This window comes from Mchenga conophoros, linkage group LG16, assembly GCF_057382185.1.
Source record: "Mchenga conophoros isolate Kocher_MC1m ecotype Shallow Benthic linkage group LG16, M_conophoros_male_GT1.1, whole genome shotgun sequence".
Classification (NCBI taxonomy): Eukaryota; Metazoa; Chordata; class Actinopteri; order Cichliformes; family Cichlidae; genus Mchenga; species Mchenga conophoros.
The window spans coordinates 38822887-38850281 of record NC_140541.1 but is presented as its reverse complement, the minus strand read 5'-3'; the positions used below and the strand labels follow the sequence as shown (position 1 = coordinate 38850281).

The following is a 27395-nucleotide window of genomic DNA, read 5'->3' as shown; positions in this document are numbered from 1 at the left end:
TATCATATCACACCATATTATCCAATATTATATTACATTATATTATATTATAATATGTTATATTATATCCCCTTTCACATTAGAGCCACAACAGGACCCACAAGAACATGGGAACAAGTAAAAGTGAAATATAAGAATATTCTACAGAATGGTAATATTTATCACTTATATTGCTTTTAGTCTCTTGGAAAGAGACCCTGAAATAATCTGTTTGTTTGTTTATAACAGCAACCAAGAAAAGGGCAGAGCAAACAAAGACAGGTGGTGGTCCTGCACCCCCTCGTCAACAAGTTGGTTAAGTAAATAATACCCTCACGGGAATATCGATATCTCTCTATGAGCACACTGTCGCGCTGAGCTAAAGGATCCTGTCTGTCCTGCAATATACGCTGAATTCTGAGGACTCTCCTTATCAATCTTGCACCTTCCGCAATGGGTTGGTCGCGTATACGGACAGGACATGGCTGCGACAGGCTTCCCAAATCCACCTTCGCTTTTATAGCCGTGGTCTCTCATCTTGATTACACGAAGTAATTTACAATTGCTACTCTGAAATATGAATTACATCTGTAATAATCACATACATGTAATAGAATGTTAATAGTACATTTCCCTTTTTTAGGAAATGACCTGTATGTATCTGTGTGACATCAATAAAAGGATCAAGTGCTGCATTATCTTTAGTTACATTGATGTTATTTATTTATGGTGAAACAGTGGTGGAATATCGCTGTTGCTTTCGTATGAATGAAGCGGACATACCTGAGTGGCCGCGATCTAATCCTGTTTACATAAAGTAAGCCTGCTCCCGAGCAGGTTTACGCTTACGGCTCTGTTGCTATGACAGCAAGTCCCGGATGGGCTTCGGGGAACCGAACGATCCAGGATCACGCGAAATCGTCAACAATCTCATCCAGCTAACTCACTTAGCGAGGTACGAAGAACAGGCCCCTGGACTCTGTTGGAAATGAGATTTTTTTTACCTGGATAAATAAACGACTAAAAAAAACTTCCTGTGCTGCTGAAGTTCTGCATTTCTGTGTTTTCAGCGAGGATGTGGTTAAAAGTGTTTGTTTTTTTGTCAGTAGCCTGTAAAAAAACATGTATGTGACAGCTGACCTTTAGTCTGAGAGCCGGACCAAAAGAACAGCCCAGCAGAACAAAACATCATCGAGATGCACAAAATAAATAAAGGAGGGTTCAAATGATTCATAAATGCAGCTGAAGTGTGCGTCCACGCAGTGACTGATGGGAAAACAAGTTCAACTGGAGCGCCTCCTGCTGGCCTCAACGGCCCGTGTACAGGTAGCACTGGGGCCTCAGGGTGGCGCTACAGGGCTTTGAAATGAGGCCTGGCTGAGGAGTCGTCTTTGTATTCGAGCCATATGAACAGCTGAGCCCCCTCCTCATTACATATTATATCAGCGGTCCCCAACCCCCGGGCCTCGGACCGGTACCAGGCCGCGAGAGTTGAGGCTCAGGTGTGAAATGTCTGGTTTTCAGGGTTTTTATCGGTTTTCAGCGTTATTTTGTTATCGTTTTTATCGTTTACTCGGTTTTCCTGGGGCTTTTCACGTGTGTTATGAATAAATCTTCTTTTTTTCTGTACCGGTACTAGTTTTATTTGGTTGTATTTATCCGCGACACCTTAAAGGCCGGTCCATGAAAATATTGTCGGGCATAAACCGGTCCGTGGCGTAAAAAAGGTTGGAGACCGCTGTATTATATAATGCTTGATATTCTGCTGTGTCAGCTGTTGTTGGATGATCAGACTGTGGTTTGTTGTAGTTTCATGGAACTCTGCTGAGCGTAAAGATTAGATTAGATGAAAGTTTATTAATCCCTCAGGTGGGTGGAAATGTAGTTTCCAGCAGCACAGCACCAACAGAAGTTGCATGTTACAGATGCAATAAAGGGGAATGAGAGTAAGGATTTAAGCATAAATATACCATATATACATATAACACATATATAAATGCAGAATATATAATATGGATAAATGGGAATACCAGTGGATTCCACATTTGAGTGAGTCGCAGTGAAAAGGCACTACAGCTCAGTTGTTCCCGCCCTGTATCCCCTCGCTTTCCCCTCCAGAGAGGAGTTCAACAGTTTGATGATGTGGGACAAAGGAGTTTTTCAACCACCAACTGGTCAAACATCCTCAGGAGCTTCCTGCAGATGTTAAAAGACCTCAGCCTCTGTTGGAGGTTGAAGACTCATAGCGGCTCTCCAAGTTCAGCAGCACACGCCTTTAGCATCCTAGGACACACCACGCGAAAAATAAAAACTCATATTCTGTTGAGTGAATACTATTAGTCAACATTTTAAACATGATTAGCAAGTAATGATACTAAGACTTATGTGTTTCTTTTGTTTTACCATTTCAATCATGCTGCGGTCAGCGTCAGCATCTAACATGGAGCAAACAGCGCAGTAGTCCTCAGCGTTCCCTGAAACACATTCATAGTTAGGTTTTAATCAAACATTATTTATTGAATAATTAAAAAATAACACTTCATGGAAAATTAGGCTCCTGAATTTTTTAGACTTTGAGAAGGGTCTTATCTGAAAGTGTTTGAAGAGCACTATTTAAATTGGAAGTGCGCACTCTAACGTGATAAGGACTTTACTGAACTTACCTCCATTTTCAAGTAGGGTGCACTGTTAAAAAAAACCTGTAATATTCCAGCAGCCGGAGCGCCAAAATACAACCGTAAAATAACAGAAAATAACTCCCGCATAAAAATACGGTTCGTGATGTTATTTTACCTTTGACATGTAAAATCAGTCTACTTATGTAAATTTAATGATATTTTAGAACGACAGTACAAAACTGTAAAATATACAATCAGAATACTTTACTCAGTGTGAACGCACTGTGTTTTCCCTCTAACAGCCTCCACATGTTCTCACTCTACTTTCCCCTCATGAATGAATTTATGCTGCACTACTTTGAATGTTCGGGGAAATCAAACGCATTTCACTCGCAGTACTCGAGCTGACTTACCTTTGTTTGAATGACGGCGTATTGACAACGTGGAGTCTAATAATTGCCAAATCTTGTACCCGATCCTTGGTGGATGTGCGCCTCCAGAGATTTATAATGGCAAAATTGGTTCGCCGTGTACGCGGTGACTCCACAGACAAGGAACGAGAATAGATCAGGCTAAGCTAAGTCAATAGCGGTTCAGGGTTTCAGCTGTGTTTCATACGGGTCCACACTTCCAATGCAATCTTCCTCCATAACGTCCTTTTTCTTTTGAGCTGCTTTGAAGTATGGTTCATAGCAATCTTCCTTCCAACACAGTGTGTTTGTTTTGATTCGCTACCTGCTAAAACGGTGGCGTGCTCCCACAATGCATTGCAGCGTGACCTGGGCCAGCTTCACCTGTTCTTGCTCGTCTTCATCACTTCACTGCTGCAGAGTTCACAGCTCTAAAACCTCACAGTCAGAGGCCGATTCTCAGAGTCTTTAAAGTGCATCCCACCTCCTCCTGCTCCTCCTAGCCCCCATCCTGTGAGGTATCAGGTTGTGCTGCACCCTCCTTCCTCCTCCTCCTCAGTCCTGTGGTCTGCTACGATGCTGACCTGGTCACAGTGCTCAGAGGGCAGCGAGACTGGGTAGATGAAGGGGTTGAAAGGCAGCAGAGACGGAGGGGGCAGGACACACACCTCTTCAAAGTGTGGCGGCAGCACGACTTCTGGGCACAGGAACTTGGAGATTTGTTTCCAGTAGACCACCAGAGTCACCACCAGAGTCACCACCGTGGCCATGACCACAAACGTCACCACGGCCGCCACCCACGGAGCTGCATCCACTGTAAGAAAACCACACAGCAGCAGGTGAGCCCATCAGCGACACCTTCAGCGATTGTGACGGCTGTGTGACGGCGGTGCCTACCGTCACCGGTGCGCTCACAGACGACGTCGCTGTACTCGCCCGGTCTGGGGTTCATGTTATAGATGATCTGGACTTGGACGCAGTATTCGCTCATCGGGTCCAGGTCACTAAGAACCACTCGGTCCAGGTCACTAAGAACCACTCGGTCCTGCCTCGTTTCAAGGACCTTTTTTACCTGTAGGAGGCAGCAGAGAGGAGGTCAGAGGTCTTCAGTATCTGTTTTTATTCTTTGACCCAATACAGATCAAAAGTTTAAAACCAGTTTAAAATGAGCAAAAATCATATTTTGCATGCTGGAGCTTAACAAGGTTCCAAGTAGAGCTTCAACATGCAACAAGAAGAAATGTGACAAAACAACGCTTAAACTGAAACAGGCTGTTTTACAGCTCATCAAAAGTTTAGGACCACACCTCAAAAAAGGTAAACCCAAATATGAAGTCAGTAATGAGGAGCTCCACTCTTATTGTTGATCACTTCAAAGACTCGTTGCAGCATGCTTTATGCCAGCGTTTCCATGAGGTGAGTGGGAACATTTCTCCAAGTGGTGAAGACGGCCGCATGAAGGACATCTACTGTCTGAAGCTGTTCTCCATTTCTGTAAACTTCCCTTGCCATCCATCCCCAAAGGTTTTCAGTTGGATTTAGATCAGGGAAACACGCAGAATGGTCCAGAAGAGTGATGTTTTTCTCCTGGAAGAAGTCCTTTGTCCTGCATTGTGTACTGAAACGTTATCCTACTGAAAAACCCAGTGGTTACCACACAGACGAGGGCTCTCAGCAATGAGGGATGTTCTCTGCAACATCTGCACACAGCCATCGGCCGTTTATCTCCTGAAGCTCCGTTGTTCCACTAAAGCAGGGGTGTCCAAACTTTTTTCACTGAGGGCCACATACATAAAAATATAGGAGGGGCGGGGCCACTTACTAGAAATTAGGAATATAACCTTAACTTTAGTGTATTAAAGTTAGAAAAATCACTTAGAAGTGGTCGAATATGTTATATTGTTGAATATAATTAAAGACAAAACTGCCTTCATCACAGCTTTCCATAAATGGATCTTTATTGATTTATTCAGACAAAGCTTTGGTAGCTCGTTCTCACAACAGCCTCGGATTTATTCTTAGAAGATTTACAGCACAGAGAAAAAACAAAGATGTGACGGGTACATTTCAAGCTTGTTATTTAAGTTATTAGGCTCAGCAACACAGCTGTTAACATCTGTTTGAAACCTTTATCAACATTAACAGACTGAACTGGGCTTAATAACAGGAGTGCATCATTTTAGTAAATTATTCTGGTGATGTCACTTGATCAAGGAGCAGATCTGCGTCAGATGAGATCAGCTGACTGCATGTGCGTGCGCCGTGCACAGCGGTGTGCTCTGTGTGTTAACAAGAAAAACGCACATAAGAAAGTGGTGCTCAAAAGCAGGGTAGTGACAGAAAGATGCGCATTATTGATATTTGAAGCATGTGCACATTAACACACGGGTACTGTGGGATATATTTTTAAAGCGCTCGTGCTCTCGTCCACTCCCCGCAAAAAAAATTAGATTAGCAGCTGTGCGGCGTCTGTGGCGTCGGTGCTCTCATCGCCTGCGATGGAGTCAAAATCAAAAGCACAGCTTTATCAGACAGGTGCAGTTTAATGTTGGCTGACGAGTCTTCAGTGCGTCGCACGACTGGATTTCTGGACACGCTGACGTTGTTGACGTTCTGCACTTTTTCCACATTATTTCAGTGACTTTAACGAGGCCGTGTTTTATGAGGTCTCCATCTGAAAAAGGCTCGCCATGTCTCGCGATGAGTTGGGCGACTTCATAGCTGGCTATCGGAGCCTTTTCCTGGACCTTTTGAGCACGAAATAAATACAGTTGCTGACCCTGCAGGAGAGCTACCCTTTGCTTTCTGCTCTGGCTCAGCACCAGTGTCGGCTGCACAGGCCTGATGTTTGGTTTCATAATGACGTCGTACATTATCTTCTTTCATAACTGCCACAGTCTCAGTGCAGATCAAACAGACACTTCTCCTTGAATTCTTTGAAGAATTCACTCTCCCACCATGTCTGAAATTTTCTGCACTCATTTTCTACTTTTCGCTTCTTTGGTTCTGCCATGTTTAATAACTTGGGGTAAATTTCTTCTGTGATTGTCCTTTTTGGTGGAGCAACTGCCTTGATCAACAGCAGCTCCCCCTGGTGTTAAAAATAAGAAGTGCAATACACTCAGGCAAAAGTTGAAGTGCGGCCATATTCTATTCTATTTATAAAATTACTTGCGGGCCAATTAAAAGTGGATCGCAGGCCGCAGTTGGCCTGCGGGCCAGAGTTTGGACACCCCTGCACTAAAGGAAAAAGACCCCAGAGCATTATGGTGCCCCCTCCACTGTGGGGCGTAGAAAACATCTCAGGTGGGATCTACTTGTCATGGCAGTAATGTTGGAAACCATCAAGGTTACATTTGTTCTCATCAGAGAATAAAACTTTCTTCCACTTTTCAACGTCCCATGTTTGGTCCAAACGGTCAGTTCTGTTGTGTCCAAGGCGACGAGGCCTTTGAAGACGTGTTTTGTTTTTGAAGCCCTTCAGTCTCAGATGTCGTCTGGTGGTTATGGGGCTGCAGTCGCCACCAGTAACAGCCTTAATTTGGGTCGAGGATCGTCCAGTGTGTTGATGGACAGCCAAGTGGATCCTGCAGCTCAGTGCTGGAGACGTTTCTTTGGGTCTTCCACTTGACTTTTTTGTTCCATAACCCTCAGGATCATTTAAGAATTTATTTAAGATTTAAGAAATTCCAAATGACTTTCTTACTGCGTCCCACCTCAGCAGCGATGGCGTGCTGCGAGAGACTCTGCCTATGCATTTCAACAACCCGACCACGTTCAACAAGGGAAAGTCTTTTTGCCTTTGCCATCAGAACATCATGGCAGTGACCACCTGACAGAAAATGAAATGAATCCACATTTTTGCACAGATTTGGCTTTTTAAAGGCATGTGGTCCTAAACTGGTGTAAAACAGCCTGTTTCAGTTCAAGTGTTGTTTTGTGTCACATTTCTTCTTGTTGCATGCTGAAGCTCTACTTGGAACCTTGTTAAGATACCCCTCACACTTTAAGTGCGTAGCTCTAACTACGGTGGCTGCTGTAGGACAAACATGCTTCTATGAGAGATCAAACACATGAAATTTGGACTGTACATCATAACGGTTGTGGCCGTATTCCTGCTACTGTTTGGACCGCGTCCACCTCCAAGCCTGTGGAAGGCTGTCAGTGCTGTTTACCTCAGCTGTCTCTGGCCACGAATGTAAAACATGATGTCTTTCCCAGCCATTGTATTCAAATATGGTGGGTAAACAGCTTCTACAAACCACAAAGCCGCTCCTGCCTATTTTTAACAGATTAATGATAAGTTTAAGAAAATTGTTCAAAGATGTAATTACACATGTAGTTATTACTGAGTGAATCTTCAGTGTTTAGTTTTTATGCTTTTTTATTGTTATCTTTGATTTGTTTTAATGTTGAGTTTTCATTTCACTGCTAACGTGGTTGAAATCATGAGTGAACTGCAGCTGCCTGGCTCTCAGTCCCGGCCCATAACATCACTAACTTCCTGTGTTTGACTGTTTCTACACGTTCAAGGTCCAAACTACAAACCGGCGTTCCCACCTCTTCCTTCGAGCTGCTCTTCCAGTAGGTGATGTTATAGGTGGCCGAGGTGTACGTCTCCCTCAGTTCTGACTGCTTGAACACTGGGTCTTTAATGCTGACTTCCAAAGATGTCCCAGTGACATGAAGAGTCACATCAGGTGGACCGATGAAGGCTGAGGGGGACAGATGTGGAGAGACGTTTTTATTGGACAAAATCAAAGCTGCAGCTTCTCTAACAGTCCACTCCATCTGCTACAGCTCTGTTATGCCAGTGTGCTTGGAGCTGGGGAGGTTCCCACCATGACGGCAGACGGTTTCACTGAGGACACAGACAGAAACACAGAAACCAGGATTTCACTCTGACTGGACTGAAGTCAGCGACGGCGAGAGCTCTGACGAGCGAGACGCTGGAAAGCTCGCTCACGGTTTCATTTCTGATCGTCTTCAGCTCAGCGAGGCTCTTCAGACGTCCCCTGCTGAAGCAGTCATTGCATAACTGCAGACTCCCCACACAGCTGCTGCCACAGTCTGAACCGGAGCTGAAGGGGACCATCCTGATCTCAGGAAGCTTCTCTGAGAGCCACCAATCCTCAACATGCCGTCAGGCGTACGTTGTATTGGTCTACCTGCAGAGAGCTCTGCTGCACGGTTTGCATATTTGCAGATGTGAGGAAGAACAAACTGACGGCTCAGGTAAGCAAATACCTGCAGTAATGATTCAGACACAGGCGGTTCAGATAAGAGGTGAGCTCAGGTCCCAGGATGTGTAATGAACACTACTGATGGTGAGATGAAGCCTCGTGATGAACTGAAGCTTCCATCCAACTGGTCGACTCATGGTTCGAAGCATTGCGATGATTCATTTGCTCTACTGCGCCATCAAGTGGACAATTCAAGTGAAACAGGCTCTGTGATTATAATGATGTGATGTGTAAACCTCTAAATGGAATAAATAAATTGTTTTCATGGTTATTTATCCCGAATATTGTCTCAGGATGTCTGATACAAAAGAGAAAGTGGAAACTATGAGGACAGAGTTTTGGTATGATTGTGTAACTGTGTAATCATGCTTATGTACATCTGGACAATGACACAAACTAGTGTGTGGCGCTTCACTCTTTAATGAACTGAAAGACAGAAATCAGATTATAGGATCTGTAGTGTTGTTTACTTATATTATGGTGCTTATCATGATATTTATTACTGTGTGCATACTTTATCAGGAGAGATGAGATTAAAAAAAATCTCTTGCTGGTTCCATCGAAGAAGAAATGCTCAAGTAGCTATGTAGCACGTACGTAATCCAATTCCACAACACAGTGATGGTGGAAATCAGCTGTGTTTTGCTGCCCATTTTATTTCGAATCTGGCGCAAACCGGCGAGCCAGTTCCTGAATCAGTCACGTGGTACGGACTGCCCGCGAGGCCTCGAACGTCACTGCATACGTAATCAAAGCAAGCCTCGATACACGCTTACCAAAACTCCCCCGACATTACCGACACGCAGGACACATCACTAGTGAACACCTGCACAGACTTTCTGTGACTGCTTGGCTGACTCTGGTTCATTTACTGCAGCAATGAGAGCCTCACACATGGACGCACGATTCACAGTCACATATTTGAAGCTGGAGATCTTTATCTCTGCTGAGCGCAGCTCTCGGCTGTTGCACCGATACAGTGCGAAGGCTGTGAGCTCACACGCTGCTGCAGCATGTGCACGTCACACTTCCTGGAAAGCCGAGTACTTACCCTCCTCATAGGGGCAGAACGTCTTCTGCGCCCACTCCGAGTGCCGCCCGTCCACGGTGGCTCGCACCCGGAGCATGAAGTCGCCGATGAATAACAGCTTGAAGCGTGTGAGGTCACATGACCGGTGTGACGTCTGGTTGCACGCCGTGATCCAGTTTGGAGTCTTCCTCTTCAGCTGGTGCTTCCTGAGGAGACATGAACATGAAAACACATTAAACCCTTCTGCTCTTTCTTTGTGTTCTGTCTTCGCTCGCTCCTCCCCGAATACTCGGCGGGTCTGGAGGGAGAGCTTTCATTCAAATAAAATCAAATTACAACAGCAACACACCAGCCGTGTTTCAGTAAACGTGTCTAAACAGGCGTCATCTGTGTTTCATAGGTCGGGGCTGGGAGGTTAACGCCTGTGGAAGCAGGATGATGGGGACGAGGGAGGAAGACTATGAAGAGGAAGGCTGCTCCACGGCTCTCTGAGGCATGGAGCACACTCTGACTTACACTTAAACTTGTATTAAAATACCAGCGAGGAGTTAAAAGGTCTTTATGTGATCACATGATGGCAGGCCAGGTGGTTAATAAACGTCTCAAATGAATTCCAGTGAAACCAGAGAGGAGAAACACGAGCCGGGACACGAGCTGTAATAATAATAATACATTTTATTTAAAAGCGCCTTTCAAGACACACAAGAATACAATAAAATGACAAAATGAAGAGTGACTACCCCATAGACAAAAAGAGAAGAAGAAACAAAACACAAAGACAAAAACAGAAGGGAAGACTGACAGCGCACTTTGTTAGTGTAAGCAGCACAGTAGAAAGGTATGGAAAAGAAACAAGCAAAAACAAACAAATAAAAATAGTAGCAAACACACCCCAGAAAAAAAGAAAGGAAGAAAAAAGGAGAAAAAGTCAGTCCCCCAAATATTGTTCTTTTAATATGTTGTCATTACTAAATTTGGCTCAATGCTTACATATATGTGTAAAAAGCAAATGTAGGAGCTGTGATAACTGTGTCTGATAGAATGAAGAGTAGACTGATATATGAAATATTCCTTTATTGGGTGAGAAAATCAGACCATGTCATAACTGCTGTAAGTCACACAGAATAGATATCAGAGCCTTAAACAGGCTGTTAAGCTGACTCGATGTTTCCTCAGAGCTGACGTTTTTCAGCCCTGCAGGTGGAGATCTGCTGAACTTTTGAAGGACCAGAAACACGGGAAAATTCATTGCAAGCATCAAACGTACTCGAAGCGAGTGTAGCGTGGACATGTTGATGGTGTATATGAGTTAAATGCAGTGCAGTGACAGCGAGCTGAGTGGGGGGGTCTGTGTGCCAAACGTGTTACTGATGCGAATCCAAAGCAGAACAACTTCAAGGTGAAACTGTTGCTCAACAAAGGGTGTCGGCTCACCGCCCTGAGTAACGACGTGCCAGCCTTCACCACCGCAAGCACACAACTACAGGAAACGGTGTCTGTGCGATCTGTGCCTGAGGAGGGGAGGGGAAGTGTCCTTCAGCCTGCAGAGACACGCCACTGACACAGGCCCACAACTGTTTAACTCCTCTCTGGAGGGGAGAGGGAGGGGAAACGGGAGGACAAAGGAGGGGGGAACAACTAAGCTGTAGTGCCTCTTCACCTCACTGTACAATACCTTGTGCAATACTTTTTGTAAATAGTCAACAGTGCAATAGACTCAATACTTGAAATGTGCAATTCACTTGTATTTTTATTTTTTATTCCTATTTATTCTATTTATCCCCTTTGTATATTTTATTTATATTTGTCTCTGTATTTATATATGTGTGTGTGTGTGTGTGTGTGTGTGTGTGTGTGTGTATATATATATATATATATATATCAATTCTGTAACTGTAACTTCGGTCGTTGCTGTGCTTTTTGGAAGTCGAATTTCCCAGAGGAACCCACCCGAGGGATTAATAAAGTTCTATCTTATCTTATCTTATACTTTTATTCCACAATCAGAGAGAAAGAAACAGAGAGAGAGTGCAGGACAGACAGACAGGTGACAGTCTCAGGTGTACACACTGCTACACAACAGCAGGATTTAGTGTTTGTGTTATTACGAGTGTAAACAAGAAGAGTTCCAGATGGTGCAGTGGACACATGTGTGACTGCTGTGATTAAAGCATCTTTCTTTCAGCTTAACGAGTGAACCGTCAGCTCGTTCAAACACACGTTAAAGTGCGTTTGGCTCGACACCACCGAACAGAGGCAGCAATATAACACAGCTCACATTAACAGTGCAGTGAATCCTGCTTGTGCCGTGATGTTCAGGACTGCAAACCGAGCAGCATCACTGACTTTCAGCTTGTTGTGTTTGTGGATATATGACTGACTTTAATTATCCACAGAATCATCACATTCTCTGTCAGATTAAGGTCGACTATCGAACGGCGTATAAAGTAAAGGCTTTAAAACAAAGTTAGTACAAACGTCACTAATGTCACATAACTTTGCCGACATGTGGCCAACAGCAATGTTTTAATGTTCTTCGTTATTAAACATTCGCACATAAATAAGTGACGTCATATTCAGTACTTACTTTTAAAAGTTTACTCTTCGGCCGCTCCGCTTCAGCCGTCTGCCACTTTTTTCCGAAAAAAATATCCACACCCACCACCACGCTATGAATTGTGGGATAGATTGGGTCACGAAGGCTACACTGGACCCAGCCTTCAAATCTGGGGAATTGAAGGGCGCATTTGTCAACCGCATTTTGAGGACTCTTCGAATTGGGACACCCTTCGTCGCGTCGCTGTGACACAATCGGTCTACAAATGCCCACTCCGAAGCATGCGGTCCCTGAATTGGACACAGCTAAAGTGTCATAAGAAAGTGCGTTGCTAGGAGTGATTGGAGGCAGATTTCATTTCAAAAGACTACCAAGCAGAAGCCTTGATAAAAGCGTGGTTTTGTACAAACTGTGCAAAAAGGAGTTTGGATACCACCGAAGCACTTCCACCTTATGGTACCATCTAAATGCAAAACCTGTTGCAGCGGGCACAGAAACTGTGGGAGCTGTTAGCGCTACCAGTCGAGTACCAACAAAAGGTGTCGGCAGCCCAAACTTGATGAGATGACTGGCTTCAGGACCTAAACTAGTAAGTCAACATTGGACAAACTTACACAATGGATTGCTCTGGGCTGTAGACCACTATCAGTGGGAGAAGATAGGGGGTTAGAACATGTGCTACAGTTAGCGTCAGGTGGTCCAACTTTCCAACTGCCTGAAAGACTATTTCAAGTAAAATTCAACAGCTTTATGACACTGAAAAGCAAGATTACAGACAGCACCTGCTAATATGGAGGAACTACACCAGGAGCAAACAAGTCTGGGGCAACAGAAAGAGCCACTCACAGAGGATGTTTCCACACGGTGGAGTTCAACACTGGATGTGGTTTCTCTCTACTAAAGAATCAAGAGGCTGTTTTTGCTGCTGTAGACAAACAAAAGCACGAGCTGGTCATTTTAACTCCATCAGAGCTGGTAAACCTCCAAAAGCTGGCAGCTGTACTTGAGCCATGCAGGTAAAGAAAACTATTCAACTTATTGTTACGGTTTCTTCAAAAAGGTCTATAGTTGACAGTTACTGTGGAGATGAATAATGCCCGCTGCAGTGCTGGTCCAGTCGAGCAGGGACCCACCCACAGCTGTCTGTTCAAAGCGTTTGTTGTCATGTGTGCAAAGAAAAGCATTTTCTTTCTCTGCTGTCCACACACAGATGCTGGTTAATGTGTACAAATAGATAAAATACAAATAGCATGGATAAATGACCTGATGTGCAAAAATTATTATTACTGCTAAAATAGGTCAGCTGTTCAGGAGTCTGATAGCAGTGGAGAAGGAGTTGTTGAGTCGAGATGTTCTGGATTTCACACTTGTGAACTTTCGTCTCGAGGGCAGAAGAGTGAACAGTCTGGGGGTGTGTGGGGTCTTTGAGGATGGAGGCAGCTCTGGACTCTGCGATGGTAGATGCTTATGGTAAATAACACACCACTGGCAAAAAACAGTGAAAGGATCCCAGACGACAAGTTTTTAGTTCAACATACAAGTGACGACCTTTGACCTTCATCGGGTTTTATTTAATTGTGTCAGAGAAAACATCATGTTCTCTTCATGCAGCTGAGTACAGTCAGTGTTTAACTTTATCAATAAACAGCTGCAGCTTTCACTGACAGCACATGTGGTGCTTTAACCTTGTTGTCATTAGTTTTGCAGTCAACATGTGAACATGATGGATGATCTGTCTGCTGTCACTGGGTGGTGTTGAGGTCTGAATCTGAGGACGGCTCCTGCAATCACAAAGAGAACAGAACCGCCACAAACTGAAATATAAGGTTTATCCCTCGGATCTGAAATACAGCTGAGCCTCTCTGTCCTCACACACTCAGGATCTGAAGCTCTTCTCTTACATTTATTCAGTTCTACAGTTCTGCTGACAGAGAGCTGTTTATTAAAATAAGCCTTATATACTAACAGATTTTCCAATATAATGTTCACCTTTGAGTTGTCGGTGCTGTATAAATGGAGATCTGCAAAGATGAGATGATGGAGCAGGTTTGAGTCCTGGTTCAGTCTGCTGCTGCATCCTGGTCACAACACACGGAGGTGTTATCAGCAGTGTGTGACCTGCTGCCTGAGAACTGAGAAACAAACATTAATGCTTTCAATTATTTCTCCTCAAGGATTTAAGCTGTACAGAATACTGCACGTGACTGTGAACATACCTCACTAACAATAATTCAGACTGTTTTTTTAACCTGAATATTTTAAACAAAAGTCATAAGTGGAAAAATTAAACATACATTTTAACTTAAGCTGTCAAGTGGCCGTAGTTGGTATCAGCACATAAATATTGGGCTTTGGTACAGTTATATGATTAATTAATAATTAATGGGGGTTAATGAAGTGCAAGCTTTTTTTTATAAGTTGGTCTTCCTGTCCTTACAGATGTGACAGGAGACAGAAAACATGCTGCTGTTTGCACATATTTAATAATCAGCTCTGCACAGGAGCAGAAGCAGAGTCCTGTTGCTCTTACAGTCTAAAAGTACAGTAACGGTAGTTAGTTAGTAACTGAGCGGCCCGGGGCGTTTCTCTTCATTTCCTTAGTCAGGGTAAATTCATTCACCTGCTCGGATTAGCTAAACGCACTTTAAAAAACGAGTTTCTGCTAGCTAGCTAGCTAAGGACGTTAGTTACGGATTAGCTTACAAACACATTTAACTTTCCTCTGTTCTGTCGGGTAGTCCAGTTTACTGAAGAACACGTCAGGCTGTCTGTTTGAAACAGTCGGGACGCTGGAGCTCCTCTCGGCATCCACGCTCTATCTGCTACTCCCAAACAGAGAGACGCAAGTTTATCCGTGACTGCGAGTCAGAAGTGTTGTGATGATTTTTAACAGCATTATAAGTTTAATTAGAATCAAACTTAATAGAAATAATAATAATAATAATAATAATAATGGATACTTTATTGATCCCCATGGGGAAATTACTTGTTTTTCTCTGGGAGACCAACCAAAGGAGACCAACTGAACACAAATCAGTGCGATGAGAACTACTGATAATGTAAGAAAGAATTTTTGGAAAAAATTATCTGAGGAGAACTGTTTTATATCAGCCTGACCCCAGTCCCATCCGCTAACATGGAGGAGGCGGGGTTTAGGACCTATACTCCAGCCAGACACCAGGGGGCGATAGAGACTTTGAAGCCGATCAAAGTTCACCCAGGCCCGAGTCCATGAAAGCGAGCCCGATACCATGGCAACGGCGGGATAAGGAGCAGAGCCTCCATTTGGAGGAAGGCTACGTTTAATGTTAAGAGCAGCAGAGTTACCACAGCGGCCCGTCGCCATGGTGAATCCCGGTGCCACAGCTCCATTGATGATGTCATTCTTTACTCAGGGCTGGTTTCTCTCTCAGCAGCGCTCTGTGTTACCATGGTAACTGACTTTAAAGCTGGCTCACAGTTAGTTTCTCTCAGCTCAAACCTGTTTGAACCTGAATCTTCTTTAAGATGGCGCCGGTGAGGTCGGCTGCCGTCATGACTGCTCCGACCACTTTTTCTTTGTCTTTGTTTTTTAAGTTAGTTTTCAGCGTTTCTAAATCGGCAAAATCATCACCATTGGGTACATTAGGTATGACAGTGACACTCTTGTTTCTATTGGTATACAATGTACTCACAATTCGAAGTTTTTAACTCCGGATCCGAGCTGGCCGAGTGAGATCTCGAGGGAGAACAAAGGGAAGCGGCGGCGGCCTAGAGGGAAGCGAGCCGGCGTCAGGAACAGGCTGAGAGCTCGTGCACACCGCACACCTCTGCCTAGCATCCTGCTCGCCAACGTCCAGTCACTGGAGAACAAGCTTGACGACCTCAGGGCCAGGATAAAGTTCCAGAGAGACATTCGGGACTGCAATCTCCTCTGCTTCACCGAGACATGGCTGAACCCAGCGGTGCCGGACCACGCCATCCAGCCGGCCGAGTTCTTCTCGGTTCACCGCATGGACAGGACACGGGACTCGGGGAAGTCAAGGGGAGGCGGCGTGTGTTTAATGGTGAACAACAACTGGTGCAACAGTGCGAACGTTGTTCCTCTCACACGCTCCTGCACACCAAATCTGGAACTACTGTCCATCATGCGTCGTCCTTTTTATCTACCTCGGGAATTTACATCGGTCATTGTAAGTGCCGTTTATATTCCACCACAAGCGGACACGGTCACCGCCTTATGCGAGCTGCATGAGGCACTCACACAGCACCAGACACAACACCGGGACGCTGCGCTTATTGTGACGGGGGACTTTAATAGCGCCAACCTCAAACGCGCAGCGCCGAACTTTTATCAACACATCACCTGCCCCACCAGGGGTGAAAGGACACTGGACCACTGCTACACTACGGTCAAGGATGGCTACAAGGCACAATCCCGCCCCCCGTTTGGCAAATCTGATCACGCCGCCATCTTCCTCATGCCAAAATACAAACAAAGGCTGAAACAGGAAGTTCCGGTTCAGAGGAAGGTCGCGCGCTGGACGGATCAATCGGTGGCCGCGTTAAAGGACGCACTCGATGACGCAGACTGGGGCATGTTCAGAAACAGCTCCGACGATGACGTCAACGTGTTTACGGAAGCGGTTGTGGGATTCATCGGGAAACTAGCGGATGATACCGTGGAGACAAAGACTATCACAACGTTTCCCAACCAGAAGCCGTGGGTGGATAAAACCATCCGCGACGCTCTGAGATCCCGCACCGCTGCCTACAACACGGGACTCATGACGGGGGACATGGACCCGTACAAAGCCGCGTCATATAACGTGCGGAGGGCGGTGAAAGAGGCGAAGCAGCGCTACGGGAGGAAACTAGAGTCACAACTCCAACAGAGTGACTCTAGGAGCCTGTGGCGGGGACTAAGGACAATAACGGACTATAAAGCACCAACAACCGGTATGACGAACGCGGCCGTGACTCTGGCAGACGAGCTGAACACTTTCTATGCTCGCTTCGAGGCTGCAGTTAAGGTCTCCAACAATGCTAGTGTTAGCGGCGCTAACGGCTGCAGACAGGAAGATACTGCCAGCACCGGAAACGTGCTCGTTATCTCCGAGCATGAAGTAAGGAGAGCCTTCAAGAGAGTGAACACCAGGAAAGCAGCAGGACCAGACGGCATCCCAGGTCGTATCCTAAGAGACTGCGCATACCAGCTAGCTCCTGTGTTCACTGAGATATTCAACATCTCTTTATCTCAGTCGGTGATCCCCACATGCTTCAAAGAGTCCATCATTGTTCCTGTCCCGAAGAAACCCCACCCTGCTTCTCTCAATGACTATCGCCCTGTAGCCCTCACCTCAGTAGTGATGAAGTGCTTTGAACGCCTGGTCAGAGACTTCATCATTTCTTCACTACCAGACACACTGGACCCACTACAGTTCGCTTACCGTCCAAATCGTTCCACAGACGATGCCATCTCTCATCTCCTCCACACATCACTCACTCACTTGGACACTAGAAGGGGGAATTATGTTAAAATGCTCTTCATAGACTACAGCTCTGCATTTAACACCATAATTCCCTCCACACTCACCACCAAGCTGGAGCATCTGGGACTCAGCTCATCTATGTGTCAGTGGATCTCCAACTTCCTAACTGGCAGACCACAGGCAGTAAGGATGGGCGGACATGTCTCAGCCTCCACCACTCTCAGCACTGGAGCCCCCCAGGGGTGTGTTCTGAGCCCCCTGCTGTACTCTTTGTACACATATGACTGCGTGGCCACTACCAGCTCCACCACCATCATCAAGTTTGCTGACGACACCGTCGTGGTGGGCCTGATCTCTGATAACAACGAGACGGCCTACCTGAAGGAGATTAGGAATCTGGAGAACTGGTGCCAGAGGAACAACCTCCTTCTAAACGTCAGTAAGACAAAGGAGCTGATAGTGGACTTCAGCACTAAGCAGGAGAGGAACTACCAGACCCCCGTCATCAACGAGTGCCCAGTGGAGAGAGTGGACAGCTTCAAATACCTCGGAGTTCACATCACGCAGGACCTGTCATGGTCCTGTCACATCAACACCGTGGTGAAAAAGGCCCGACAGCGTCTCTACCACCTCAGACGCTTGAGAGACTTCCAACTGCCCTCCAAGGTGCTCAGGAACTTTTACTCCTGCACCATAGAGAGCATCCTGGCGGGAAACATCTTAACCTGGTTCGGGAACAGCACCATGCAGGACAGACGAGCTCTACAGAGGGTTGTGCGGTCAGCTGAGCGCACCATCCGCTCCGAGCTCCCTGACCTGCACTCAATCTACAGCAGGCGGTGCTGGACCAAGGCCAGGAAGATGGTGAAGGACCTCAGCCATCCCAACAACAGACTGTTCTCTCTGCTGAGGTCAGGAAAGCGATTCCGCTCCCTGAAGACCAACACAGAGAGACTGAGGAGGAGCTTCTTCCCGCAGGCGATACGGTCTCTCAATCACACCACCACACAGTACTGACCCACACATATGGTTCTTACACACACACTGGACTTTCTGGACTTTGGTTTTGCACAACACTGGTCACTATATTCTTCATTTCCGGTTAATACTTGTACAGCTGCTGTTATTGTGTATATATTTATTTATATTTCTTCATACATTCTTATATAGTTCTATATTGTGTATTTTGTTGTACAGTTATTTTATTTTCAACTTTAATTTATATATTTTATCTTATTCTTCCCAGTTAAATTTACCCTTCATTCTAATTTGTGTTGTACAGTTATTTCATTTTTAACCTTAATTTATATTTTATTCCTTCCTAGTTAAATTTACCCTTTTTAATTTTTCATATTTATTTCCTATCTTATTCATAGCCTTTTCCTTTTTTGTTTTCTTTAGGTCACGAGCAGTTGTCCAAGCATTTCACTACATATCGTACTGTGTATGACTGTGTACGTGACAAATAAAATTTGAATTTGAATTTGAATTTGATTTGAATTTGAATCAAGAAAACATGTTTCAGGTGGACCACGTCCCCTGTGTCCACCGTCTGACAGGTAAATAAGCCCCGCCCTCGTGATTCTCAGACTTACGGCACATATTGCGTGGTGAAGGTGACGGCGTGGGTCCCTGCAGCGCCCGGCGGCCAGTCCCAGCTCAGCGTGTAGTTGGTGTTCAAGGTCTTCGTGATGACGTTCTGAGGAGGCGGCACCTCGGATCCATCGGCTCCACCTGCAGGACAAAAACAGAGTGACACACATTCATCTTCTGTTTGTATAGAGATTGACAGACCACGTGATTTTCGCGCATTGCATGCCGGTAACTCGTGGCAAAACAATCCAAGTACTGCATCAAATGCAAGCATTTGCAGCACCGCAAAACATTCATTCTTCGGTTCCAATAAATTCTTGCTTTTTCTTTGTCCCCTAAAAAAGTTCTGTACAAAACGAAGGAGAACAATGCCGGTCCGTACAAAGACAGACTTGATGAAAAGTCAAAGAAAAGATACGAGGAAAAAAATCAAACCAGTGAAAGTGTTAGATCCTCACGAGCACACAGAGGGACAAAAGACGTCAGCGTGCTGCCCAACTTTCACCACGCTCATATTTATAATCATACGGTTCTTGGAGTGAGTGCATACACTCATGAAGTTTAGTAACTTCAGGTCACTGCAACAAGCCCAGGTACAGTTTACCGACGGATGGGTGCAGGACCTTGAAACGCACCGTGTAGAACGAAAGACCATCGTACGTATCATAAGTTTACCAGTCTCACAAATCGTCGTCATAAATACACATTCGTTAACCGTTTATTAATAGGACCTTTGAGCTCAACGGTAATTAATTAGTAGTGGAAATAATTTCTGGTAGCATCACAGAAATGTAGCAGTGACGATAATATTGTATGCTGTAATCGTACTGGGCAATTAGTGATACAAAACAACTGTTTTATCCTGTGAATAAAAGTATATGTTTTTGTCAGTGTACCATAATAACAGAAGCGAAACGCAATATTGTGTCAGGACAATTCACTATTTATGCACAATAAACAAAGGAACATAGCGCGACAATTTCTGTTCAGCGCCAGACTTGCTTGTAACCTATGTCACCAATTATGTTAAGAAAAATGACGTATTAACTACTACAAAACACTGACCTTCGTGTAAATGCTTGGAGCAGACTAACCTGTGAGCTGGAGTGTTCTGAGACGTTATATTTGCTCTTTGAATGGCTGCAATCCAGGCCATCCGTCGCGTCTTTGTTACTTCGGAAACATGGCTCGAACAATTTCTCTTCAACGACGTAATCCGATAAAAACACTCTCTTTACCCGTCGGCTTCCTGTGGCTGTCATGTGACCGGCTATTGCAGTTAATAATACAACAGCTTCTTGCCATTTTTGTGTTTCTTTTTATCGCTGTGTGACTGAGTTCAATTGAAAGCCTGCGTGCGCTAGTACCTCTTGCCACAAGTTCCCAGAATTCTTTGCGGTTTTACCCCTGAGTGACGTCACATTTTCAATCTCTATTATAAGAGCCGTCCAACCCCAGCTGTTAGAGGGCGGGGTCCAAATAAAAAGAGATATCAGACAGGACCGATCAATGAGGATTCCTCAGGCCTGATGCTAATTATTGGTAATCAATCAATCAGTAATCAAATCAGGCTGATGTTTCAGGACTGATTCCTGTGAGGCCGCGCTGACGACACACTGAGCTGAAAAGATTTCTGTTTCTGTCTTTGAGAAAGTAAACATGTGTGTGCAAGGCTCTAGACATGTGACCTACTTCCTCAAAGGTGCGACTGAAAAAAAATCGTAGGTCACAAGACCGCGACCAGCTGAAAGAAGAGAAAGTCTCTGTGTGGTCAACAACAGACACACGTTGTGCTCATATCGTTGTCTGAACCAATCAGAGATATTCACTCTGTTTGCCAGGTGTGCCTGCTGCTTGTTGCACAGGGAGGAGAGGGGCGGGGCAGGGAGGAGAGGGCGGGGCAGCGGGGGATTGGCTGGAGTGGGGTTAACAGTTTGCATACTATGCGTTCTATATCGCTATCTCTCTGAGAAAGTCAACATGTGTGTGCGAAGAGAAAAACAGAAATCTTTCCAGCTCAGTGTCGTCAGCGCGACCTCACAGGAAGTAGTCCCGAGACATCGGCCTTTCAGGCAGCAGCAAACAGGTCGTCAGAGGACGCCGACATGAGGTTTAACATTGCCTACGATATTCCCAAAGAAGATGTTCCGTTCAAAGTTCAAATGGCTTGAAAATAAACCCCACCTCCAGTAATGATGTCACATGCACCCAGGTTACAGGTGTCATCGCAGACACATGGGGAAAAGGACAAGTTACAGAAGTAAACGTTAGTCTATAGCCCTGCTGTGTGTGTGTGTCTGAGGGTTTGTAACACGTGCACACGCAGCAGATCAGCTGCCGCCATCTTGCCTCTAGTCTCGGTCTTCAGGTGTCCACAGGTGGTCATTGTGACCTCAGTCTGGGACATGAACCCCGTGTTTGATTCCCTCCCCAATTATCCATCCCTAGGTCCTAGAACTAAGTGAGGCTTTTATTTTGAAAAATAGCCATCAACTTGTCACATGACCCTTATGTTGTTCCTTCGTCCTCAGCTGCTGGCCCCGCAGCTGTAAATCAGGTCCACGTGGCTGTGATCAGAATAGAGCTGTGCGATATGACCAAAATCTCACATCCCGATATCAGAATTCTATCGTCCTGACAACGATATAAATCACAAAAATGTAACAATTCCTGTAAATTCTGTGAATCTCGGGCAGCTCGACTTGCGTGAAGTGTTTCCAGCTGCGCGTCCTTTACCCGGAGTCGAGTGTTTTAACGATGCATGAAACGATACATTTTTTTCTTTGTGAGTATTTATTACACGGCGTGCTGCGGGGAAAAGCCTGTTCTGATGTTTGAGTCTAAGGTTGATTTTTTAGCACCTGGCGGCTCTTTTTTACTTCTCATCGTAAATAATCTGCATCTTTCACGTGATTCAGTTTATTTTGAAAAGTCTCAACAGGATCTTGAGCTTTATTGTGAAAGGTTTATGTGGAACATAAACAAGCGGACACGCGATGCTGTTACTGTCGTTGTTGCTAACGACAACGCATAAAAACAGGCGCTTGTCCGTCCGTAGTGTGGTGATATTACATATAAGAGAAAGAGAACTTTAATAAATGAATATAGCCACTACAGTGACATCAGAACCATGAACACATATTGCTGTAAACAGTTTATTTTGCGACACCACGAAACAAACGATAGCGTAAAATGAAACGATCGACGTTTTTATATCGCCATCCGATATTGATTGATTGATTGAATCTTTATTTTGAACATGCTGAAAAAGTATTTAAAAAAAAATAGAATTAAAAGAGACAAATGAACAAAGCAAACAAAAGGAAAACGAGCAACCACAACTCCAAATAACGTCCATGTTCAAAAAGGAGCAGGAAGAAGCATAAGCTTATTTAATCCCACCCCTTTTCCACTATCTAGTATCAATAGACTACAGAAATACCTCCTTGTAATTACATTATATGTTATGTGTAATTTTTTTTTTTTTTTTTTAATATATACACATATATGTTTCTATCTATCCATACCTACGTATATACACACATACGCACATTTTCAATAACCCCATTAACACCTGAAGGATACACAACCTACAATTTTATATATATATATATATATATATATATATATATATATATATATATATATAGTTATATCAAACAGCCCTAGATCAGAATAACAATAATCGTATCAGCCACGAAAACAAGCGTCTGCACATCGAGTAAAAACACCAGCACAGCGTCTGCCGAGGAACAGGAAGTGCTGCGACTAAAACCGGACCGCACTGGGAGTGAGAGTGATTATTTACCCAGCAGCCCCAGGGACAAAAATAAAGCACAGGTGTTTCTGAGCAGAATAAAAATATGAGCGAGAAAGCATTTGTGAGAGTGAAGGAGGAACTGTGGATAAAGACCGAGCTTCCTATGGGCTCAAAATGTGGTCATAAATATTTTGTACTTGTAAATCAGTTTCGTATGTGTAAAAAAGATTTGTGTGTGGACTTAGCCAAAAAAACCCTGCACGTTACAAATACGAATTTTGACCCTATTTTTCTTCCTTTCATCTGATTTGTGATTGACATGACATTGACCAATGTAACTATCCAATCAGAGAACAGATGGGTTTGGCTGTCGGAGGGACACTTTTTTGAACTGCAGGTCCTTGAAGGGTGATACAGTTTGAAGCTGGAGGATCTCTATATAAAAATCCGATAGCAGCTAGGTCCCCTAACTTTCAGCAGCTGTTGAAAGGATAAAGTTGTGCTATATCAGTGGTTAGAAACGCCATCATTACTTTAGGATTAGTTTAACACAACGTCAGGGCTGACCCGGGACCATTGCTGTGAGTCACAGTGCGCAGCATAAAGGTCCTTTCACATCGGACGCAGGATGTGCTGCTAATGCTAACTGCTAACTAAAAGCCAAGGATCCAGGATTTGTTGCTGGCTGCTGGGCTCTGTGTGCAGCAGCTCTACCTGCACTAGATGCACCTGCTCCTTGTCTTTTCTATCTCTGACTTTATGTGAACTACAAGAGTTTCTGGGTTTTTTTGCTGGTTCTTCAAATGTTCAATAAAAACATGTATGCTAATTCATAACGAAGAAAGCTTTGTGATGAAGACTGTCATTTCCAAAACACTGCCCCCCCTCACCCCGCGGTCCGCAGCTCTGTTGAAGTCCCTGTATTAAACACGTAGTCCTGTGACACAAAAATCACCAAACTCAGACAACCAGACTGTTTTCCTTCGTGGTGATGAAGGAAAACGCTGGGTTGGCATGTAAAAGGGCATTTATTCCCTTCAAAGACCTGCAATTCAAAAAAGCGCCCCTCGACAGCCAAACCCATCTGCTCTCTGATTGGATTGTTACATTTGTGATTGACATGACATTGACCAATCAGATGAAAGGAAGAAAATGGGGTCAAAAATCCGTACTTGTAACTTGCAGGGTTTTTTTTCTAAGTCCACACACAAATTTTTTTTACACACACAAATCTTTTTTACAAGTACAAAATATTTATGACCACATTTTGAGCCCATATTCATGTTTCAACGCGCTGCCGCTGTGAAATCACTGACTGTGTGGGACAGAACTGACTGATTTGATTTTCTCACCACTTTTACTCTTTTATACACAGCAGAGCTATTTGTACGCAGCAGAAGGAATCTAAAGGAAGCATCACACAGCTGCTCACAGCTGCTTTAACAAACACAGGCCGAGTCTTCAGACCGGGACTCCTGCAGTGGCTTTAAAGCTGACTCGATGTTTCCTCAGAGCTGACGTTTTTCAGCCCTGCAGGTGGAGATCTGCTGAAGCGAGTGTAGCGTGGACATGTTGATGGTGTATATGAGTTAAATGCAGTGCAGTGACAGCGAGCTGAGTGGGGGGGTCTGTGTGCCAAACGTGTTACTGATGCGAATCCAAAGCAGAACAACTTCAAGGTGAAACTGTTGCTCAACAAAGGGTGTCGGCTCACCGCCCTGAGTAACGACGTGCCAGCCTTCACCACCGCAAGCACACAACTACAGGAAACGGTGTCTGTGCGATCTGTGCCTGAGGAGGGGAGGGGAAGTGTCCTTCAGCCTGCAGAGACACGCCACTGACACAGGCGTGGCCTCAGACTCACAGTGAAACTCAAGTCATGAATCAGAGAGAAACACACCGAGGCAAAGTGAAATGAAAGTGAATCCACACAACAATCAGCAGCTCACACAGCACCAGAGTCTGCACACAAATACTAGAGACACACTGACGGGGAGAGCTGTGCGTTACAGCAGCAGCCACCTGAAACAGATCAGTACTAAACCCATGTGACCACTGGGAACCTGTCATGACAGTCATGAGTCCTGCAGGTTCATCCAGGCTGACCGACTCTAAATGACTCCCTGTAAAACTATTATGGCCACCGTTAAACCATAAAGCACCACCAAGCCTCACACTGGCCGACTGTTAACCAGTTATCGACCAGTTATCGACCAGTTATCGACCAGTTATCGACCAGTCACCCTACACTGCACGAGCCGACCCTCACACACCAGTAGAAGCTGTGATCACTAAAGGGAAACACACCAAATGAAGACTTTGTTGACATGATGTACTCACACGTGTACGCGCGCGCACAGCTGCGGGCTGAGACGAAGCTCCTTTAATCTCAAATATATTTGATTTGATTTATATGAAGTAAAGCAGCAGCACGGACCGAGGCTAGGATGCTACGCAAACGCAACCAGGTGTGGGACTTACCGCAGAAGAAGAAGAGGAAGCCGTGAAGGAGAGCCACTCTGTGGCGGGGGGCGGCGGACATCGCGCTGTTGAGAGGACCCACGGACCGAGAAACTTCCACACCGGCAGACACGGGACGTCTGTAATTCGTGGAGCTCTGTTCCTGCGTTGTTTTCAAAATAAAAGCACGGGCGGGGCCTCCACCACTCGTTACCGTTCCCCTCGCACGTTTTATTTCTCCGGTTTCAGCGTTTTTGCTTCACAACTACAGCGGGCAGTTTACTTTGTGCACTAACATGGACTCCAGTCAACCAGCGCCACCTCTGGCCGAGTGCCAGATCAACCTGTGACACACATCTGCAGCACGTTTGAATTCGTTTCATGCGCATTTGTACCTTTCAATTGTGTCTGTCTGTGCGTCATGGGAATAAACCTTTGAAAAGAATGAAATGATATCATATATTTATTATCAGCCCACATTTGTACAAAATGCCAAATTATATACACAAAGTCATAAGAATCACCACCCTTCTTCATCATGATATCAATACTTTTGCCCATAAGAAAAATGTCGTGAACAAATATATGACACACTAATATTTCACCAGTGTTGTAACATCACATCCTGCTACTTATTCCTGCGTCTTTTGTGATCTTACAAAGCTTCAAACGACGCGTCGACTATTAAATCAGTCGTCGACTAATCGTGACTAGTCGTGGCAGCCCTAGTATGCACGCTGTCCTCAACAGCCATACTGAAACTGTCACAGTTCCAACGTCAGTAGGAAACACAGCCAGATAAACTTTTCAGGACAAACGAGACACAAAAGGAATTTTACTGGAAAGCAAAGATTGTTTCAGGACCTACAAGTTTAAAAGATTAAACCAGCAGCTCCAGGGAAGGTGACACAGATGCCTGTGAGAAGAACACCACTAAACCACTTCATACTGGGAGCTGAGGGATCAGGAGCTCATACCCAGGAAAATATGATTTTAACCCCATCCTGCAACAACACAAGTAACAGTGAAGAAAAGAAAACTTTGCATTTTCATCTCATGTTCCAATTACAACTTAGATGTGACAAAATAGGTTTTAAGATCAGGTGTAGAGGTCAGTTTGTTTTATAAATGATTTAGATCATTTCATTACAGATCATGAAACTAAAATAGACTTTGTTTAAGAGAGTGAAGAAGAAACACCCAGTGCATCATGGGAATCCCCGGCAGCCTACGTCTATTGCAGCATAACTAAGGGAGGATTCAGGGTCACCTGGTCCAGCCCTAACTATATGCTTTAGCAAAGAGGAAAGTTTGAAGCCTAATCTTGAAAGTAGAGATAGTGTCTGTCTCCTGGATCCAAACTGGTTCCACAGAAGAGGGGCCTGAGAACTGAAGGCTCTGCCTCACGTCTCAAAATAAAGTTTTTCTGGTTCTGAGTAAAACCCTGAAACTTCCTGTGCTGCTGAAGTTCTGCATTTCTGTGTTTTCAGCGAGGATGTGGTTAAAAGTGTTTGTTTTTTTGTCAGTAGCCTGTAAAAAAAACATGTGATGTGATGTGACAGCTGACCTTTAGTCTGAGAGCCGGACCAAAAGAACAGCCCAGCAGAACAAAACATCATCGAGATGCACAAAATAAATAAAGGAGGGTTCAAATGATTCATAAATGCAGCTGAAGTGTGCGTCCACGCAGTGACTGATGGGAAAACAAGTTCAACTGGAGCGCCTCCTGCTGGCCTCAACGGCCCGTGTACAGGTAGCACTGGGGCCTCAGGGTGGCGCTACAGGGCTTTGAAATGAGGCCTGGCTGAGGAGTCGTCTTTGTCAGAGGCAAAATCAACTTGGTTGGCAACAGTTGCTCGAACAGATGTGTGGTAGACTTGCTTTTCAGGAGCTGCTACCGACAAACCAGCAAATAAACATCAAATATTTCCTCCCTGACATTTGTGAGCTTCCCTCAAACACACTCCGTCAGTCTTGTTGCTGCTGAACAATAAAATATTCAAAAAGTTTCCCTGGTGAGGTTCTCTCGCACGATCGCAGAAACACCAAACGACTGACACCACGCCGATGCAGTTCACAGGACAGAGCAAACGATCTGGAGAATCTTGTCGTTGTTATCGTTCCCCTCGCACGTGTTATTACTGCGATTTCAGCGTTTTCGCTTCACAACTAAAGCGTGCAGTTTACTTTGTGAGCACTCAAATGGAGTCCTGAAAAGCAAGTCTACCACACATCTGTTTGACCAACGCCACTTGATCTGGAACACCAGCAGCC

General features: G+C 44.8%; 1 protein-coding gene across 2 annotated transcripts; it reads right to left on the bottom strand.

The window, feature by feature from the left end:
* Nucleotides 1-247: 247 nt before the first annotated feature.
* Nucleotides 248-25422, bottom strand: LOC146557316 (interferon alpha/beta receptor 1a-like). 2 transcript variants are annotated; one of them, XR_014888963.1, is made up of 8 exons: nt 25143-25422; nt 18904-19042; nt 9302-9486; nt 7568-7722; nt 3905-4079; nt 3011-3821; nt 2383-2453; nt 248-2262 (listed from the first exon to the last, which is right to left on the bottom strand). XR_014888963.1 is itself a non-coding variant. In XM_085249563.1 (6 exons), exons 1-6 carry the CDS (start codon nt 25201-25203, stop codon nt 3529-3531), a joined length of 1008 nt encoding a protein of 335 aa, XP_085105689.1. In that variant the 5' UTR covers nt 25204-25422; the 3' UTR covers nt 2519-3528. The 2 variants fall into 2 exon arrangements, 1 of the variants encoding a protein (XP_085105689.1); XM_085249563.1 differs by lacking the exons at nt 248-2262; nt 2383-2453 and having other exon boundaries at nt 2519-3821.
* Nucleotides 25423-27395: the final 1973 nt, after the last annotated feature.